The 18,264-nt window shown below is 47.6% G+C and overlaps 1 protein-coding gene across 2 annotated transcripts in view; it reads left to right on the forward strand.

Annotated features, from left to right (window-relative positions):
• The window catches only part of DAAM1 (dishevelled associated activator of morphogenesis 1), a 190,779-nt gene extending 172,933 nt beyond the window's left edge, over positions 1-17,846 (forward strand). For both annotated transcript variants that reach the window (XM_082216882.1, XM_082216883.1), the window contains 7 exons: positions 3,173-3,261; positions 4,211-4,379; positions 5,782-5,889; positions 8,262-8,322; positions 9,828-9,959; positions 13,688-13,858; positions 14,708-17,846. In XM_082216882.1, coding sequence (XP_082073008.1) covers positions 3,173-3,261; positions 4,211-4,379; positions 5,782-5,889; positions 8,262-8,322; positions 9,828-9,959; positions 13,688-13,858; positions 14,708-14,917 — 940 coding nt within the window. In that variant the 3' untranslated portion in view covers positions 14,918-17,846. The remainder of the gene's footprint in view (positions 1-3,172; positions 3,262-4,210; positions 4,380-5,781; positions 5,890-8,261; positions 8,323-9,827; positions 9,960-13,687; positions 13,859-14,707) is intronic.
• Positions 17,847-18,264: the final 418 nt, after the last annotated feature.

Genomic DNA, 18,264 nt, shown 5'->3' on the forward strand with positions numbered 1-18,264 from the left:
ATGGGATGCCAAGGCTGGGCACACACTCTCAATGGAAGAGGTGCAAAGCAGTGGCGGAATTTGGGCTCTCAAATTTCAGCAGCTGAAATTTGGAGGCCCGTGCCTCTGGTGCTCCATTCTGCAGCATGGTTGTGGTGACCCCAGCAGTGTGGTGCCCAGCCTCTGTGCAAAAAGCTTCCATGCCGAAAAGTTTGGCGATCTCTGCGTTACATAATTAGCAACGCCAGTACATATGACTTAACCCACTGGACTCTTAAAAGTCTGGCAAAAATGGCAGATCTTTATCTAAAAGTGCCCAAGGCAATATAATAATAATAATAATAATAAATTTTATTTATATCCCGCCCTCCCCAGCCAAAGCTGGGCTCAGGGCGGCTAACAACAATCAAAATAACTCAACATTCTAAAACATTCATTATAAATTAATTAAATCAAATTAAAATCAAATTAATGGCAACCATCAAGCAAAATTTTGTGCAGATTGCCAGAGGAGGGGGTCAGGCTGCGCCCTGACAAAAGGCTTGGTGGAACAGCTCTGTCTTGCAGGCCCTGCGGAAGGATGTCAAGTCCTGCAGGGCCCTAGTCTCTTGTGACAGAGCGTTCCACCAGATTGGAGCCGCGGCCGAGAAGGCCCTGGCTCTAGTTGAGGCCAGCCTAACCTCTCTGAGGCCTGGGATCTTTAGGGTGTTTTTATTTGCAGACCGTAAATTTCTCTGTGGGACATACCAGGAGAGGCGGTCCCGTAGGTACGAGGGTCCTAGGCCGTATAGGGCTTTAAAGGTTAAAACCAGCACCTTAAACCTGATCCTGTACTCCACCGGGAGCCAGTGCAGCTGGTACAGCACTGGATGAATGTGCTCTCGCAGCGAAGACCCCATAAGGAGTCTCGCCGCGGCATTCTGCACCCGCTGGAGTTTCTGGGTCAGTCTCAAGGGCAGCCCCACGTAGAGCGAGTTACAATAATCCAGTCTGGAGGTGACCGTCGCGTGGATCACAGTGGCTAGGTCAGGGCGAGAGAGATAAGGAGCCAACTGCTTAGCTTGGCGGAGATGAAAAAATGCCGCCTTTGTTATAGCTGTAATCTGCGCCTCCATAGAGAGGGAGGTATCGAAGATTACACCCAAACTCTTCACGGATGATGCTGGCACTAATTGCACCCCCGCAAGAGACGGGAGTTGCCCCCTCAATCCCATATCGTCCCGTCCCAGCCAGAGGACCTCTGTCTTCGAAGGATTTAACTTCAACCGGCTCCCACGTAACCATCCAGCCACAGCTTACAAGCATCTGATCAGTGTGTCTGGGGCCGAGTCAGGATGGCCATCCATCAACAGATAGAGTTGGGTGTCATCAGCATACTGATGGCAGCCCAGCCCAAAACTCCGGACAAGCTGGGCGAGGGGGCGCATAAAGATGTTAAAAAGCATCGGGGAGAGAATCGCACCCTGAGGCACTCCACACACCAAGGAGTGGCGCGATGACAATTCCCCCCCAGGCGCCACCCTCTGTCCCCGACCGGAGAGAAACGAGCGCAGCCACTGAAGGACTGTGCCCTGGATCCCCACGTCGGCAAGGCGGCGGTCCAGGAGTTCGTGATCGACCATGTCGAAGGCTGCTGACAGGTCTAGAAGAATCAGCAGCCCCGACCCGCCTCGATCCAGCTGCCTGCGGAGATCATCTGTTAGGGCGACCAGAGCCGTCTCGGTCCCATGACCAGCGCGGAAGCCGGACTGGAATGGATCCAAAGCCGATGTTTCATCCAGAAACCTACCAAGTTGTTCAGCAACCGCTCTCTCAATCACCTTACCCAGGAATGGAAGATTTGAAACTGGGTGGTAATTGGATAGATCTAAAGGATCTAATGATGTTTTCTTTAAGAGCGGGCGCACCACTGCCTCCTTCAGTTCCCCTGGGAATATCCCAGTGCCAAGGGACAAATTGATGATATCACCCAGGGGGGCCCGCACCTCGTCTGGACACGCTCTAATCAGCCAGGACGGGCACGGGTCAAGAGGACAAGTGGTGGGCTTTCCAGCTTGGAGGAATCTGTCCACATCGGCTGGGGATATCCGGTCAAAGTGGTCCAATACTGGACCCGAGGACAGTCGAGGGGCCTCCAGTTCCTTCATTGTATCCAAATTGGCAGGGAGGTCAATAAGGTTGGGTTGATACACACTTTGGTCTCCAGACCTGTAGCCAGTGTAACAATGGAGTCTGGGTGGTGGTTTTAGCTCCTAGGAAAGCTCAGGGATCCTTGCAGTAAACGCCACTAAAAGTCGTGCTCGGTCAAGGGCATGGAGATGTCTTCTGCAAATGGTTGGCTTTGGCAATCTAGACATCAGCAGGCACTGTCATGTTGGGAAAACGCCCTGGGGTTCCCCTTCTGCTGCCCCCGAAATCCCAGCATCCTCCGGTATGGCCAGCTCTGGAAAAGGCATTCCTATTCTTCTCCAGTGTGCTTCAGCGACATACATCAAATGATATATGCACACTAGTCTTCTAGCATAACACAGCAAGAAGCGTGAGACATCGTAGAGCTAATCTACGTATATATTTACATACTGTGTACAGACAAAGGAGTCATAGCGTCTTCTCTCTCCAGCTCCGAGAGAAGAACAGGCAGAAGTCAAAGCAAAAGTACAGTACATAGTACATACAGTGGAAGAGATAAGACTGTCTTCCATTCCCACACTCTTCCCAGACAGGCCTGTGATTTACACCAATCTCATCTGCAGCATCGGAGGCATGAAATACTAACATCCTCCCCCATTTCAGGTAACTCAAGCTGCATAGGCTAACACAGCAGTAAGTGAAGTAAACATACAGTTGTCATACACATAGTATACCCCTGTGGTACCTGTTGCACCTTTGGAACTACCTGCAACTGGACTGGTCTTGTGCCTGACCACCTTGCATTTCTGGTTACCTTCCTTCCATGGGATGAGCCCTAGCTGTGCCTGTCTAAGCAAACAGTGTTGACCCTTGCAGCCTTTGGGAGTGGTTTCCCGTCCTTTGAGGACAAACCCTGTACCTACCTACTGCAAGTCCTCAAATTTCAAAACCTGTTTTGAGCTACTAGCCACAGCTATAGATATATCAACCCAAGACACAGGCCTTTCCCTCCAGATCTTTTACTAGTTGCCAACTCGACGTTTGTTCTTTCCGTCTCTTGCAGGATAAACCATTACCAGCAGAGGCTGCAGTCCTTGTATTTTAAAAAGAAGTTTGCTGAGCGAGTTGCTGAAGTTAAGCCTAAAGTGGAAGGTAAGTCTTAAAGGGGGGGGGGGGAATCCTTTTAAATCCTTGGGTGTCTTAGCTCGGATCTTCCTAAACAAAGCAAAAAAATTCAACGGTATTTTTTAAAAAATACCGTTTTTTTGCTCTATAAGACTCACTTTTTCCCTCCTAAAAAGTAAGGGGAAATGTGTGTGCGTCTTATGGAGCGAATGCAGGCTGCGCAGCTATCCCAGAAGCCAGAACAGCAAGAGGGATTGCTGCTTTCTCTGTGCTGCGATCCCCCTTGCTGTTCTGGCTTCTGAGATTCAGAATTTTTTTTTTCTTGTTTTCCTCCTCCAAAAACTAGGTGCTTCTTGTGGTCTGGTGCGTCTTATAGAGCGAAAAATACGGTATTTTCAACAAATGATAGAGATGCAGGGATAAAGATCACATTCCAGCACAATTACTGTTACCCTGCACCCTGAACTCTCCTTCCTTCCATGAACATACAAAAGACTTCTACAGTATATGAAGGATTAAGTTATTTTCTAATGGTAGTGCAGGAAGTCTTATTCCAACAAGGTACATACCACTTGCTAAAAGAAAAGTCTTCATGCACAAAATACGGCAGGTACCTGTTAGCTGCACTTTCCAGATAAAATTGAAGGCATCTTCAATCCAGCAGGCTTTCCCAGCTAGATGAAAGGGCCTGTGCCATGGGTGCCCATTTTGTTTTTTTTAATATTCATTCATTCAATTCATATACCTCCATTTATCAAAAGATCCCAGGGTTGTGTACAACATTAAAAATACATTACAGAACATCAATTATAAAAAGCATAACAAAAACATAATGGAAAGCATACTGCATGGCTGCTGGTTGTGTTTTTAACTCTTTTCTGCTGTACACCTCCTTGGGGCGACTGTGTGGGATTCATAAATCAACGATAATGGCGACGATAGTAATATTACTAACAAAATCTTTTCCCCCTTGCAGCAATCCGCACTGCTTCAACAGAGACGTTCCAGAGCAAAAGCCTAAAGCAGCTGCTGGAGGTAGTTTTGGCCTTTGGGAACTACATGAACAAAGGCCAGCGGGGAAATGCGTACGGGTTCAAAATCGCCAGCCTCAACAAGATTGCGGACACCAAATCCAGCATTGACAAGTAAGCCCAAGCCGCTTCTGCCTCGAGAGCGTGAGTCCAGTTCCTTTCTGCGAGAAAGAGATGCAGGAAGAATCTCTTTTTGTGGGATTGTAGTCAGTGCCCACAAGGGGGCTGGTGCTGTGGGTTAAACCACAGAGCCTGGGACTTGCTGATCAGAAGGTTGGCAGTTCGAATCCCTGCAACAGGGTGAGCTCCCGTTGCTCGGTCCCTGCTCCTGCCAACCTAGCAGTTCGAAAGCACGTCAAAGTGCAAGTAGATAAATAGGTACCACTCCGGCGGGAAGGTAAACGGCATTTTTGTGCGCTGCTCTGGTTCGCCAGAAGCGGCTTAGTCATGCTGCCCACATGGCCCGGAAGCTGTATGCCGGCTCCCTCGGCCAATAAAGCGAGATGAGCGCCGCAACCCCAGAGTCGGCCACGACTGGACCTAATGGTCAGGGGTCCCTTTACCTTTACTCGGTGCCCACAAGGAACAGCTGCAGAAACACTTTTTGAGATTCAGCCCAGGTTTACGTCGAAACCCTTCATGTCACCTAAACTTTGCCTGCTTCTACCTTGCTGCCAAGTGTTCAGGACCTTTATCAGCTAAGGGGTTATCATAACGGAACGGTTGCTTTGCAAATGAATTCTCACCCCACCATTATTATGTCAGGCACCCTCATTCAAGGCGATGTGTCTGATGTCTGGAGCCCGGCTATTTCGCTGTTTATTAAGTTCATATCCTAAAGGAGTTTCGCATCTAAAAAGTTGTAAAACAATCAAATACCCTGATAGTGAATAATTTCAAGGGTGCCAGGGAAACTTAGAAGACATCTGAAGGCAGCCCCGCATAGGGAAGTTTTTTAATGTTTAATGTTTTATTAAGTTTTTTGAGATGGAAGAAATCTACTGGGCTATTAAGCTGCTCAGAGTGACTGGGGAAACCCAGTCAGATGGGCGGGGTGTGAATAATAAAATTGTTGTTGTTATCCTTCAGCCAGCAAATGCTTGGGTAAACAGGAATGCTTTGGATTCCTCCTGAAAATTAATAAAAATACAACACACCATGGAGGACTTTCCACAAATGGGGAGCCACCACCAAGAAGGCCGTATCATGGATAAAACTGCGACTGCGCAGCACCCAGCAGTGGCACTGCTATTTGTTATGACTGCCTGTCTTGCTGTTGCACCTAGTAAAAGTCTGTTTCCCAGAAGACCTTTCTCTTGCACCCCCGTTTCTGTACTGTGCAGGTGGCTTGCCCTGTGCGGCGAGCCCCTTTCCACAGTAACTTTTCAGAATCCTGTTGCTTCCTCCAAAACAATTCTATCCCTCACAAATAGAGGCAATTTTTGCAGCTGAATACAGGAGCCACAAACCTTTGCTGCGTCCATATATATCCATCACTGCCCTTCTTGTGTTGTAGGAACATTACCCTGCTGCATTATCTCATCACCATCGTAGAAAAGAAGTACCCCAAAGTCCTCAACCTGCACGAAGAATTGAAGGATGTCCCCCAGGCTGCCAAAGTGAAGTGAGTGTCGTATGATTGGGTCAACGCCTGGGATTGCGGGAGGCCAACTGTGTTCATGATTTTTAGCACGTTTCTATGGAGAGCTGAGGGACGCGGGTGGTGCTGTGGGTTAAACCACAGAGCCTAGGGCTTGCCGATCAGAAGGTTGGCGGTTCAAATCCCCGCAACGGGGTGAGCTCCGGTTGCTCGGTCCCTGCTCCTTCCAACCAAGCAGTTCAAAAGCACGTCGAAGTGCAAGTAGATAAATAGGTACCACTCCGGTGGGAAGGTAAACGGCGTTTCCGTGCGCTGCTCTGGTTCGCTAGAAGTGGCTTAGTCATGCCACGTGACCCAGAAGCTGTACGCCGGCTCCCTCGGCAAATAAAGCGAGATGAGCGCCGCAACCCCAGAGTCGGTCACGACTGGACCTAATGGTCAGGGGTCCCTTTACCTTTAGTATCAAGAGCTGAGCCCTAAGCAAAGCGCAATGAGGACATTGCTGGGAGGGTTCTCCCAAGGCTGAAGAGGGTTTGGATGAGGCCAAGGTGTCCCTCCACCCAGAAGGAGGTCCTGCTGATGGGGGGGCCCCACTGCACCCGCCCAAATAGAAGTGAACACCCAGCAGCAGCTGCCAGAAACATGCACCCCCCCAAAAAAACCCCACTGGCTTTATTTAGCTGCAAGCCAGGGTTTAATTGTGAGCCAATTAGCGTGCGCTCATGTTCAAGAAATCCCTGGTTGCAAAGATGGGGTATTTGGTTTTTAAATCAGATACTTGCTCTCTCTCCCCGCTTTCTTCCTTGCTGGTTTTAATCAACACGCTTTGAGGGATTTCACCATTAATTGGTATGTGGAGGCAGCCTCGTAAAGGACTTTGAAGCGAATTAAGGAGAAGCAAACAGGTCTTTATTGGGTTTATAGGGAGGCCCTGCAACAAGTGGAGCAGAAGGGCACAATGATCAACTCTAAAATAAATGTGCCTGTAGTTTGCGGGAGTCGAAAGCCAGGGGCCAGTTTGCGAGCTTGATTGTTTGTGCAAAAGGGGAGGGGAGGCCGAAATGTCTGTCTGGGTCCAAGGCCTGCAGGCCTATTTCCTGCAATGCAGGAGATGTTCAGCTGCAGATTCAGAATTTCTACCCTGTGTTTAGTGGTTCAGCGGGGATCCCGACACACTCCTTGGCTGCAATGTGTGTTACTCCACTTGATTCAAAACGTGGCAAGCCAGCCCTGTGGCGTTTTGGGGGGGGACATTCTGTTCCCTTTGTTGTGGGGGGGCCTGGACATTTCCTGATCCTGAGTCAGAATCTCCTTCCTTGCGACTTGAAGCCATGGGTTCGAGTCCTACCATCCAGAGCAGGACAAAACAAGCTTGTTCCCTCTCCCATGTGACAGCCCTTGAGATATTTGAAGATGGCTGTCCTATCTCCTCTCAGTCTCCTCTTTTGCAGGCTGTGAATGTTATAACTCACAGGCTCGTCAATACGAAAATTTGAATTTTACATAATGCACATTGCTACAGCCACTTTATGGGACACAGGTGGCGCTGCGGGTTAAACCACAGAGCCTAGGGCTTGCCGATCAGAAGGTTGGCGGTTCGAATCCCCGCGACAGGGTGAGCTCCCGTTGCTCGGTCCCTGCTCCTGCCAACCTAGCAGTTCAAAAGCACGTCAAATGTGCAAGTAGATAAATAGGTACCGCTCCGGCGGGAAGGTAAACGGCGTTTCCATGTGCTGCTCTGGTTCGCCAGAAGCGGCTTAGTCATGTACGCTGGCTCCCTTGGCCAATAAAGCGAGATGAGCTCCGCAACCCCAGAGTCGGCCACGACTGGACCTAATGGTCAGGGGTCCCTTTACCTCTACCTTTACGGCCACTTTGAATCTTAACACACATCGCCCAAAATTATTTACTTGTTTGCATGTCAGACAAATGCCTTCAGTAGCATTTTTTTGGTACCTATTGAAGATCTTATCGTTGTTTTTCAGCAAGCCTTTAAAGTGGAAGTTATTATTCCCAGCTTGTTTTTGCAATGTATTTGAAATTGGACGGATGGACGGACAGATGAGGCAGGCAAACAGATGATCTTTTTGTTGATAAAGTTATGGTTACGTAGGATCAATTAAAAAACAAGTCAGTCCCTTAGAAGCTTGAAGTCTAAAAGACAGGGCACAAAAGGAAAGAGGCATGAGGAGGGGAAAGGGGTGGGAGCCAAATTCTGGCACCAGTTTTTAGAGAAGATGCTGATGCAAAGTTTGCTGCAGGAGAGAGCATAACCTAAAGGCAGGAGGAAATGCAACCTATGTATTTTATTTGTTGTTGTTTTTCAATGGGAGACACGCAGCCGGCTTTGGAACTGTGTTTCTGGAAATGTAACTGGCTTCCTTTATTTCTGGCAGCATGACTGAGCTGGAGAAGGAAATTGGCACCTTGCGAAGTGGGCTGAGGGCTGTGGAGACAGTAAGTATTGTTCACCCGCTTAATGGTCCCCCTGCTTTTTTTAAGCACCCGTCCTTAAGAGAGGAAGGAGGCGAAGGCGACTGGAGCTGCTTTTATCTCCCTTCCCAGAGGCCGTTCTCCTCCTCCGCCTTCCTGACCTGCAGCTCGTTACTGCTCATTATGGTTTTATAGAACTCTTAAGGACCTGAGTCGCTTGCCTTTGTCTCTTTAATTATAAGCAATTTTTTTAAAGGAAGTTTGCGGATAGGCACAGCTGGTGCAGATGTTACCTCTCTGCCAGTTTTTGCCAACCTGGTTCCCTGCATACCGTATTTTTCGCTCTATAACATGCACCCGACCATAACACGCACGTAGTTTTTAGAGGAGGAAAATCCGTAGGCATGCCACCCGTAGGCATAACACGCACAGACATTTCCCCTTACTTTCTAGGAGGAAAAAAGTGATACGGTATGTTCTGGATCACAGCTTCTGTTAGAACCCCGGCCAGCTGTGCTGGAAAAGACCTCATACTGTATGCTTGGAAGTCTTCACGTTTTTAGAAGAATTTTTGCTGATGGGGCTTAATATTCGTAGACTCAGCCTGACCGATCTTGTTATATGCTGCTGTGGTTGTGTTTGCTGTGTGTGTGTGTGTGTGTGTGTGTGTGTGTGTGTTATTATTATTATTTGTATGTTCATTTGCTACTGCTCTTTTTGTTCTTTGCAAATCTATTCTTTCTTTTTTAAAGTATCTTTTATGTTATATTGATTTTTTTTAAAAAAACAATGTAAATGTAAACTGATTTGATAAAGAAAAGTGGAATACAAATAAATGGGGGGGGGGAACTGTGGATAAGTGATAAGGTTGTAGGTTGCACCCACAAATTCCCTCAAATTTAACCTGGGTCATTATAATTTGCCAATCATAAGAGCAGGTCGCAGCAATATAAAATATAGCATGAAAAACAGTTTAATTGTAGAGTTGGAAGGTACCCCCAAGGGTCATCTATTCCAGCCCCCTGCGATGCAGGAATCTCAGCTGAAGCATCCATGACAGGTGGCCACCCAACCTCTGCTTAAAAACCTCCGAGGATGGAGGGTGTCTCCAGCTGATACCAAACTGGGAGGGAGGATAATTCTTGGGTTGGATAGAACCAAGGGTGACAGCTCAAGGTAGGATATCTGCTTGGCATGCAGAAAGTTCTATCCTGAGCATCTCCAGGTGTCTGGCTCACTATAGGGCAGTTTTCTGTGTTCCTGTGATCCACACAATAATCCCTATGCCCATGCGGTTGCAGTATTCAACACATGTACCTTCAATGCATGAGATAGTGCCACACGGAAGCAGGTCTCTCATGTTGGGTGAGCATGTGTTGAGCATTGGGTTTCTGCCGTTCAGGTCTTTGTGGATCCCAGCCAACACCTGGGTGGATGACTGCCATGGTTCTTCTCCTTGAACTCCCAATAACCAAAATGAATTTCTTTCTCTCTGTGTGTGTTTGTCTCTCTCTCTTCTCTTTCCAAAGGAACTGGCGTACCAGAAATCTCAGCCTCCCCACCCAGAAGACAAGTTCGTTTCTGTCGTCAGCCAGTTCATCACGCTGGCCAGCTTTAGCTTCTCAGATGTGGAAGATCTCCTGGCAGAGGCCAAAGAACTGGTAAGAAAGTGAAACCTCTGGAGCTCCTGGAGCTCCAAACCTCTCTGCTTTGTAGGGATAGGACCTTCATCCTCAGGTCCAGGAGATATAAGACCCTCAACAAAGGCAGTTGCCAACATTGGCAGGGCTACAGTTGCGTCAGTCCAAACAAGCCAAGGTCAAGCACATAGAATCAGTCTAAGTCCAAAATGTGACCCAGAAGCGAAGATATGAAACAGTCCAAAGTCTGGGATAGCCACAAAGAGGAGTAACTAGAATGAGGAGCAAGAACAGAGAGCCACTGGAAGGCTCAAGGAGGCCTTATATTATCTGGCTTACCAGATTTCTTTTCTTCTTCTTCTTTGGCGATCACTCGTAGCTGAGTAAGATTGTCTTCCATAAACACGGTTTTAACTATGAGTCCATAAGTGACTGTGGAGGCCAATTCTGGAACCACACGTCCTTCCACAGTGGGGACATTGGTTTCTAGGCGGGAGTTGATCACGGTGAGGGTTTGCCAAGCGTGCCTCCCTCTTAGCACGTTTCTCCCTTGCGTTCTGAGTTCGAGCGTCTTCTTTTTTTTCTTTTCTTTAATAAAGTTTTTTATTGATACAACAAGAAAAAAGAAAAAAAACACAAATACCAAATTACACACAAGTATAACCATAGACACATAATTTTCTTAGCAAACAATAAAACATCTATTGGTCTTAACACTAAAGACCCAACCTCCTGTCTATTCCATATTTCAAATTCATATTACTTATTGCCAATACACACTTTTATCATATTTAAACTTATTATTAATAAATCTAATTTCTTATATCTACCTTGCAACTATTACTGAAGTTCCTTGAATGCTGCAACAGAATTTAAACTACTATATTTAAACTACTATATTTTTAAACTACTATATTTTTCAGATATTCTTTGAAAACCTCCCATTTTGAAACAAATTCCTGTTTTGATTTATTCTTTATTTTTCCTGATAAACCATCTAATTCGAGTGTCTTCAAAGCCCATGACACCTTCGGTAAAGGCTTTTCTCCAATTGGAGCGCCCACAGGCCAATGTTTCCCAGTTGTCAGCGTTTATACTACATTTTTTTAGCAAGAGCTGTGCCACTACTCTGCGTCCAAAGATTCAAGTTATGTTGCTGCACGTCAGCCTGAGCCTTTAGGTGCTGGCATTCTTGAGGACGGTTTTCATCTCCTCCTCTGACTGTTCCAAGCTTCTTAAGGAGGACTTGGGGACCCCCAGCGCTGGTTCCAGGAGACCCTTCCTGCTCATTTGCCCCAAGGTCCCCGGCTTGTGGAGTGTCTGGTTCATCCTCCAAGGACACAGTGCCTGTCACCAACTCAGGGCTAGGCATGGCAGTCTGTGGTTTGGGTCATGGTTGCATATTCCCATTTTACAGCTGGATAACTGAGACTGAGGGAATGTGGCTTGCCTGAGGCAACCCATTGAATGGCTGACTAAGCCAGAACCTTGAACTCCCAGGTTCCGTTGCAGTCCTACAGATCCCAGTGTGGTTTAACAACCAATCCCTCTTCACTGGGAACTCTGTGAATTGTAGCTGTGTGACAGGGAAATGGGTCTCCTAGCAATCTCAGCACCCTAAACAAACTACAGTTCCCAGAATTCGTTTTTTGGGTGTCCACAACTAATTCTCTAATTCTTTTATTAAAACCACCAAGAAGCCCCTTGGGATCTGTTTGTGTTCATTTGTTTTACAAACCCTTGACATTGCTACACACGTCTTGCATGAGCGTTGCCTTTGGCTTGCAAATTTTATCTGCTTTGCGCAATTCTCTAGATAGCACAAACTCCGTGCTTTTGGATGGGCAAAGTTTCGTTTTTGAAAAAGAGGGAGGGGGGAACACCTCCTTTCCAAAAGATTCAATAGCACATTTGCTTCTAATGCTGAAGCATGTGGCAATGATAAACAAAATACAAGCGCAAACCTTCAAAGAGAAGTTGAAAATGTGAGTTTGCCCCTCTCCTTGTTGTGCGTTCGAGTTTTATTATCTTCTCTGCTGCAGTGTTGTGCCCTGTTGGTTTTATTGCTCCTGAGTTAATAATACTAATAATGAAAAAAAGAGGAGGTAGAGGATAAAGGGCATTAATTGAAAGCAGAGGTGTGACTTCCTTGATGTCTTCAGAATGGCAGAAGCTGTTCCGACAGGGGAGGCAGAACAGACCTTTGGAAAGGGAGGTTTGGTGAGGCCTGGGGTCTAACTCTAGCCACCAGAATTCAGATTTGGGGGCAAGGAATGGTGTAATGCGGCAAAGCAGAGCAAGGCCTTGGCTTGTACTCTCCAGATATGTACGGGATTAAGGACTTGCTTCATGAGCTGAACTTGCCAAAGACTGACCTAACACTGGTTGTTTGGGACCCGGTGAAATTAGGAAACAAATGTGTTTTGATTTCGGAATTATTTGTATTGCATTGCATTGCACCCTGCCCATCTGTCTGGGTTACCCCAGCCACTCTGGGCAGTTTCCAGCATATACATTCTTGACATCTGATGGGAGGGCATTTCATGCTGAGATATAATGGCACCTGGCACGCTTCTCCCTGGGCCAGTGGACGCCTGTGCTGATAGGTAAAACTTGAGCTCTCTTTGCAGCTCTTAGCAGAGTCCCACAGCAGCAGAGAAGGTGCCTTGTGTGTGTATAATAAATCAGAGTGTACGCAGGCTTCTTCCTAATCTCTAACAGTCTTTAATGAGAAGAAAAACATCATAAATCAGTCCGGGCAAGAGAGCGGACATCCTCTCATCTCTCAGCCAAAAATGAAAGTAAATCACACACAAAGAAAGATTCCCGTATGTGAACCAAACCACGCCTCAGAATGTGAGACGTCACACAGAACTGTTTAACCCTGTAAGTTCTGATTCTCCTCACATTTCATAGGGTGGGTGCCACCACTGAGAAGGCCCTCTGCCTGATTCCCTGTAACCTCACTTTTCACAGGGAGGGGACCGCCAGAAGGCCCTCAGAGCTGGACCTCAGTATCCGGGCTGAACAATAGGGGTGGAGATGCTCCTTCAGTTATACTGGGCCGATGTTAGGATATTTCCGTTCCACCTTAAAAGGGAGCAGGCTTTCTGAGTCACAGAGTCTGCGTATTTCCTGCTCACAGGATGTTTATGTTTTCTGTTGCTTTCGTTTCTCTCTCTCTTGGTGCCCCAACACTGAAGAAGGCAGTCATGTTTTTCTCTGTTCTGTCTCTGTAAAGCCCGTTTAGGGCTTTAAAGGTCAGCAGCAACACTTTGTATTGTGCTCAGAAACATACTGAGAGCCAATGTAGGTCTTTCAGGACCGGTGTTACATGGTTCCAGCAGCCTCTCCCAGTCACCTGCTTAGATTAGTTGTAGTTTCCAAATAGTTTCTGCTTCCTTCTTTAGTTATTATATTTTTACACACACACCCCAAATTTTCCTCCAACGAGCTAAAGTCAGCTTGTGTGATTCTTCACAACCTCACCCCGCGCCACCCACACAACACAACAGCCCTGTGGTGCAGGTTAGGTTGAGGGAAGATGACAGGGTTGAAGTCACTCAGTGCTCTTCATGGCCAATTGGGGATATGGCCTAAAGAAGGATACAAAACCGGTTGATGCATGCAGAGAAAATCTCCTTCCTGAATCAGCAACTGATTTAGACCAAAGAGGCTCTCTCTGAGAGGGTTGCTTTGGGCCAGTGAGTCCCCACAAAGAAAACAACATGCGTATTTTCTTTCTCTAGTTTGCCAAGGCAGTGAAGCATTTTGGGGAAGACCCTGGCAAAACGCAACCAGACGAGTTCTTCGGGATCTTCGACCAGTTCCTGCAGGCTGTGACCGAAGCCAAACAGGAGAATGAGAACATGAGGAAGAGGAAGGAGGAAGAGGAGCGACGGGCGCGGATGGAAGCCCAGGTGGGGATAATTGTGTAGGGTGGGGTTCCACCGCATGTCCTTGGTAGCCCATAGCTGAAGGGGGTGGCCAGGTGGCTCGATGCACCCGTGGTTTTGACTCCATTTCAGACAGCTGCTTTGCAAACGATGCAAGCTATGCAAGTCAAGCTGTCGGTGCATCTAGTTGTTGGGGTGTTAAGTTGCCATGCGTCTGTCTTGGGATATGAGGGGTAGAGAAATTGCAAGAAAAATTGTGTGCAAAAATGAAGACCAATAAAAATTATTGGGGGAATGCATAAGTAAAGGTAAAGGGACCCCTGACCGTTAGGTCCAGTTGGACTCTGGGCTTGTGGCGCTCATCTCGCTTTATTGGTCGAGGGAGCCGGCGTACAGCTTCCGGGTCGTGTGGCCAGCATGACTAAGCTGCTTCTGGCGAAACCAGAGCAGTGCACGGAAACGCCGTTTACCTTCCTGCCAGAGTGGTACCTATTTATCTACTTGCGCTTTTTGGCGTGCTTTCGAACTGCTAGGTTGGCAGGAGCAGGGACAGAGCAATGGGAGCTCACCCCGTCACGGGGATTCAAACTGCCGACCTTCTGATCGGCAAGTCCTAGGTTCTGTGGTTTAACCCACAGCGCCACCCGCGTCCTATGGGGAATGCATACATTAACACAAATGCACATGGACAAATTTCATGTGGGTTTAAAAATATATCAGAAGGTGATGCAGAAACAGGCCACACTCAGCTCAAGGATGGAGAATCTGTCGGTTTTGGTTTATTGCTTTTCCAGTGTTTTAAGTTACAGCGTGTTGCTCGTAGGGTGTGTCAAATCCCTGCCCGTTAACCCTTCCTTTTCCCCTTCCCATTAGCTCAAAGAGCAGCGAGAGAGGGAGCGCAAGGCGAGGAAGGCGAAAGAAAACAGCGAGGAGGGCGGGGAATTCGACGACCTCGTCTCGGCCTTGCGGTCCGGCGAAGTCTTTGACAAAGACCTGTCCAAACTCAAGCGCAACCGCAAGCGCATCACCAACCAGCTGGCGGATGGCAGCCGCGAGAGGCCGGTCACGAAACTCAACTTCTGAGCGCTCGTGTATATATATATACATATATATATATATGTATATATATATTTCAGAAGAAAACTCTAAACCAACCAACAGTCGTCTTGGAGGACCCCAAGTCTTTTTACCTTCTGCCTTGCCAGCCCATCAGTGGCCCTCCCTCCCTCATCTCGTCCTGCCTGTGCATGAATGTTTTCAATGGGAGCATGAGCGCAGGTGCGCTGCGCCCAGAGCCTGGTGGTGCGGCTGGGATTCGGAACTGTGTGCATGCGCGAGCGCGGGCGTCAACATGCACAGGCACCGCTGCCTGGATGAGTTCTCCCTTTTCTATCAGTTGCGGGAGGCGTGGGGGAGGGGCAAGCGTCGCCGCAAAAAGTAGCTTTCATGCTGTCTAAGCACAAGTGTTGGCGATCGAGAGAGAAAGAGAGGGGGAGGCGAAAACATCCCCCCCCCCAAAACCACGGAAATGAGAGAGGCTGGTGGGCGATACCACTTGGGTCCGTTCTGGGGGGTCCTTTTATTTTGGGGTGGGGGGGAAAGAGCTTGGAGTTAAGAGGGGGAAAGAAGTGCTGCTATTGTGCTACTTTAGCACAAGGGCGTTTTGACATGGACAGGCCAGCCGCGGAAATCTGTTGCCATTGAGGCTACAGGTGGCGGGAGACGTCCATTAGAAACAGCTCTTGTTCAGTCTGAACGCAGCATTGTTGGGGGAAAGCCAAGATTATTATTTTTTGTTTCTGTTTTCACTCAGAACTTGAACATCCCTTGTGGCCGTTGTGCCAGCTCCTTTGTGTTCCGTAACCCCCATTTTTGGGGGGGACACGGGGAGTCATGCTTCTGTTCCTTTCGAACAAGACGCACCTCTCTCTTTGGGAACCAGCTGAAGGCGACCCAAAGGATTTTCTCATTGCTGTAACGACACCGATGTAGAATTCACTCTTGTGTGGGGGGTTTTTTTTTGGCCTGAGACCAGATGGTGGGGTGGGGATTTGGGGGAGGGGGCTGGGTCTCTTCTTAACTTTTCGTTTTAACGGAAGAAAGCGTCTGTGTATTCATTATCGTCCGTTTCCCATTCCCCGTCCCGACAGGACAAACTGTATTCTCTGTAAACGTCGCTCAGAATTGGCTCTGTTCAGGCCAGTTTCGCTGTAACGCACCCGGCCAATGCAAGATAACTCCACAGGAGCGCCTTGGGCGTAATGTGCAAACTTTGGCCCCTATCCAGAAGAGCCTTTCCTGTGCATGGCAAAGGTTGGCTAATGAACTCTCGCGTATTCATAGCTGGGCTTTCCATTATGTAGCCTGCCCCCCTTCTCCTTTCCCCATCAGACAGACTGCCCTCTTAAGGCTGCCTCTGTTTACAGATCTGTGCCAGAATGACGAGCATGGATCTTGGAAGGGCAACCTGCTTGCCGGGGGCGTTGCTCCAGGGTTTCCCTTTCCCTCGAAAGAGGTTAGTGGGGAGTGGCTTCTCTAAAGGTTTCTGCAAAGAAGGGGTCTGGGAGATGTTAGGGACCTAATGTATAGCGCAAGGGTAGCAGGAAAAAGGCCGCGAAAATTCTTGTTTCTTGCAAACGGGCTTTGCTGTTCATAGTGTTTTCCTCCTTGCAGATTTGTAAGAAATTTGTCAAGTTGTCAATCCGAAATCTCCTTAAACCCAGATTGCTCAGGGAGTAATTAATAATTTAAAAACGAAACAGTAATACAAAATATAAAAAAAAATAAAATTGGAAAAGTTAAAAAAAAAAGCCAATCTTATAGCGTGGCTTAATATCCTTAAATTATAGAGAATATAGAGGACTGTTACTTTCTTTCTTTTTTGCTTTTATTTATTTGCGGGTTTTTCTCTTAAGTGATTTTTATACCATCCACATCGTGATCCAAAACCGAACGGGGATTTTTGTGTGTTGTTGATGTTGCCGTTGTTGTTGTTGTTTTCTCTTCTTTCCTGTGGAGGTTTTGAGTTGTGTTTTTTTCTGTTGCACTAGATAGCTGATGCTGTTTGAGACAGGTTTTTAATTGATTTGTTTTGCTTTGCTATTGTAAAGGATGTTAACTGGAGGGGGGCCGGGGGGGCCGTTCTCTTCCCCCACCCCTTCCCCCAGTTGTGTACTGTACAGCAAATGTGCGGATTTATATAGAAACGAGTTTGTACAAAATGCAGTTCCTGTTGCCCGGAATCCCCAAATCCCGATGCAACACGAAAGCTGTGAAGATCACACCAGCAAGAGCTGTGAAAGAGCTCTCTGTGTGTGCGTGAGTATAAGGGTGATCCCTTGCCTCTTTCCCCCTTGTTCTTACGATTTAGTTTTTCTTCATCGCAACTTTTTCGAAGGACCCACGTGTACTGATGGCTCTTCAAGTAGCTTGTCAACGGTAAGAATGCAAACGTCCGATACTCTGGAGTTCTGCAGAGTGCGAGGCGTGCGAAGGCAGCACTTTGCTCGAAAAGTAAAATAAAAACCAAGTTGTTCATTACTGTTACTTAAACTAAAGTGCCTCTATTTTATATATATTTTTATTTGTAGCTGGGAGAAAATTTGGTCGGATATGGTATTGTTAGGGAGTTGACTTTCAAAATGGAGGGTGGGAGAGAGTTCAGACTGGTCAAAAGGTTGCGTTAAAATGATTTGAGATTTGGGGGGGGAGAAAAACAATGCAGCGTGCTTTGGAATAGGAAAGTGCAGAAAGGGTGCCGTCGCTCACAAGGTTCAGTCTGGTCAAGGGATCTGCCCTGCATCTTAACAGATTTAGAGGGACATCTAAAAATTCATCAGGTTCTTGATCTGCAGGATAGGTCCTGGGGAAAGGAAGGTGCCTTTTTTTCAGTGGCGTAGCGTGGATTGTCAGTGCCCGGGGCCACACGGAGGGGTGGGAGGGCAGGAAAAGGATAGAGTGCGCTTGCACATTCAACTGCGCAATGGCATCCGCGTCACCCAGCCACAGAAAAGAAGATTTGTTCCATTATCTGGAGAGGTCACTTCCTGGTTTGCGTGAAGAAGCCGAGCCCTGTGACAAAAGCACACAGTTGTATTGAGGCAGCACCGGGTGTTGAAATTTTGCGCCTAGAGCAACCACCCCTGTGGGGGCTCCCCACACTATGCCACTGCTTTTTTTTTAACCTCTAGGACAACGGGATATTTCATTGGAGGAAGCAGGTTGTGTGGAACACCTTTGAGCAACAACCATGTGTCCCAGGACAAACCACCATGATGGACTTGAGACATCCTGCAGTTGTTTGTTGCATTCTGAGAATCAATCTACTATTTCTGATTCTCCCAGTGGGCACATCCATAAGTGCATCAAATGCTGGAAAACCCAGCATTCCCCACTTCTGCCACGGGGGAGGGGGCGCTTTGTGCAGTCTG

This window comes from Podarcis vaucheri, assembly GCF_965113315.1.
Source record: "Podarcis vaucheri genome assembly, chromosome: 1".
Taxonomy (NCBI): Eukaryota; Metazoa; Chordata; class Lepidosauria; order Squamata; family Lacertidae; genus Podarcis; species Podarcis vaucheri.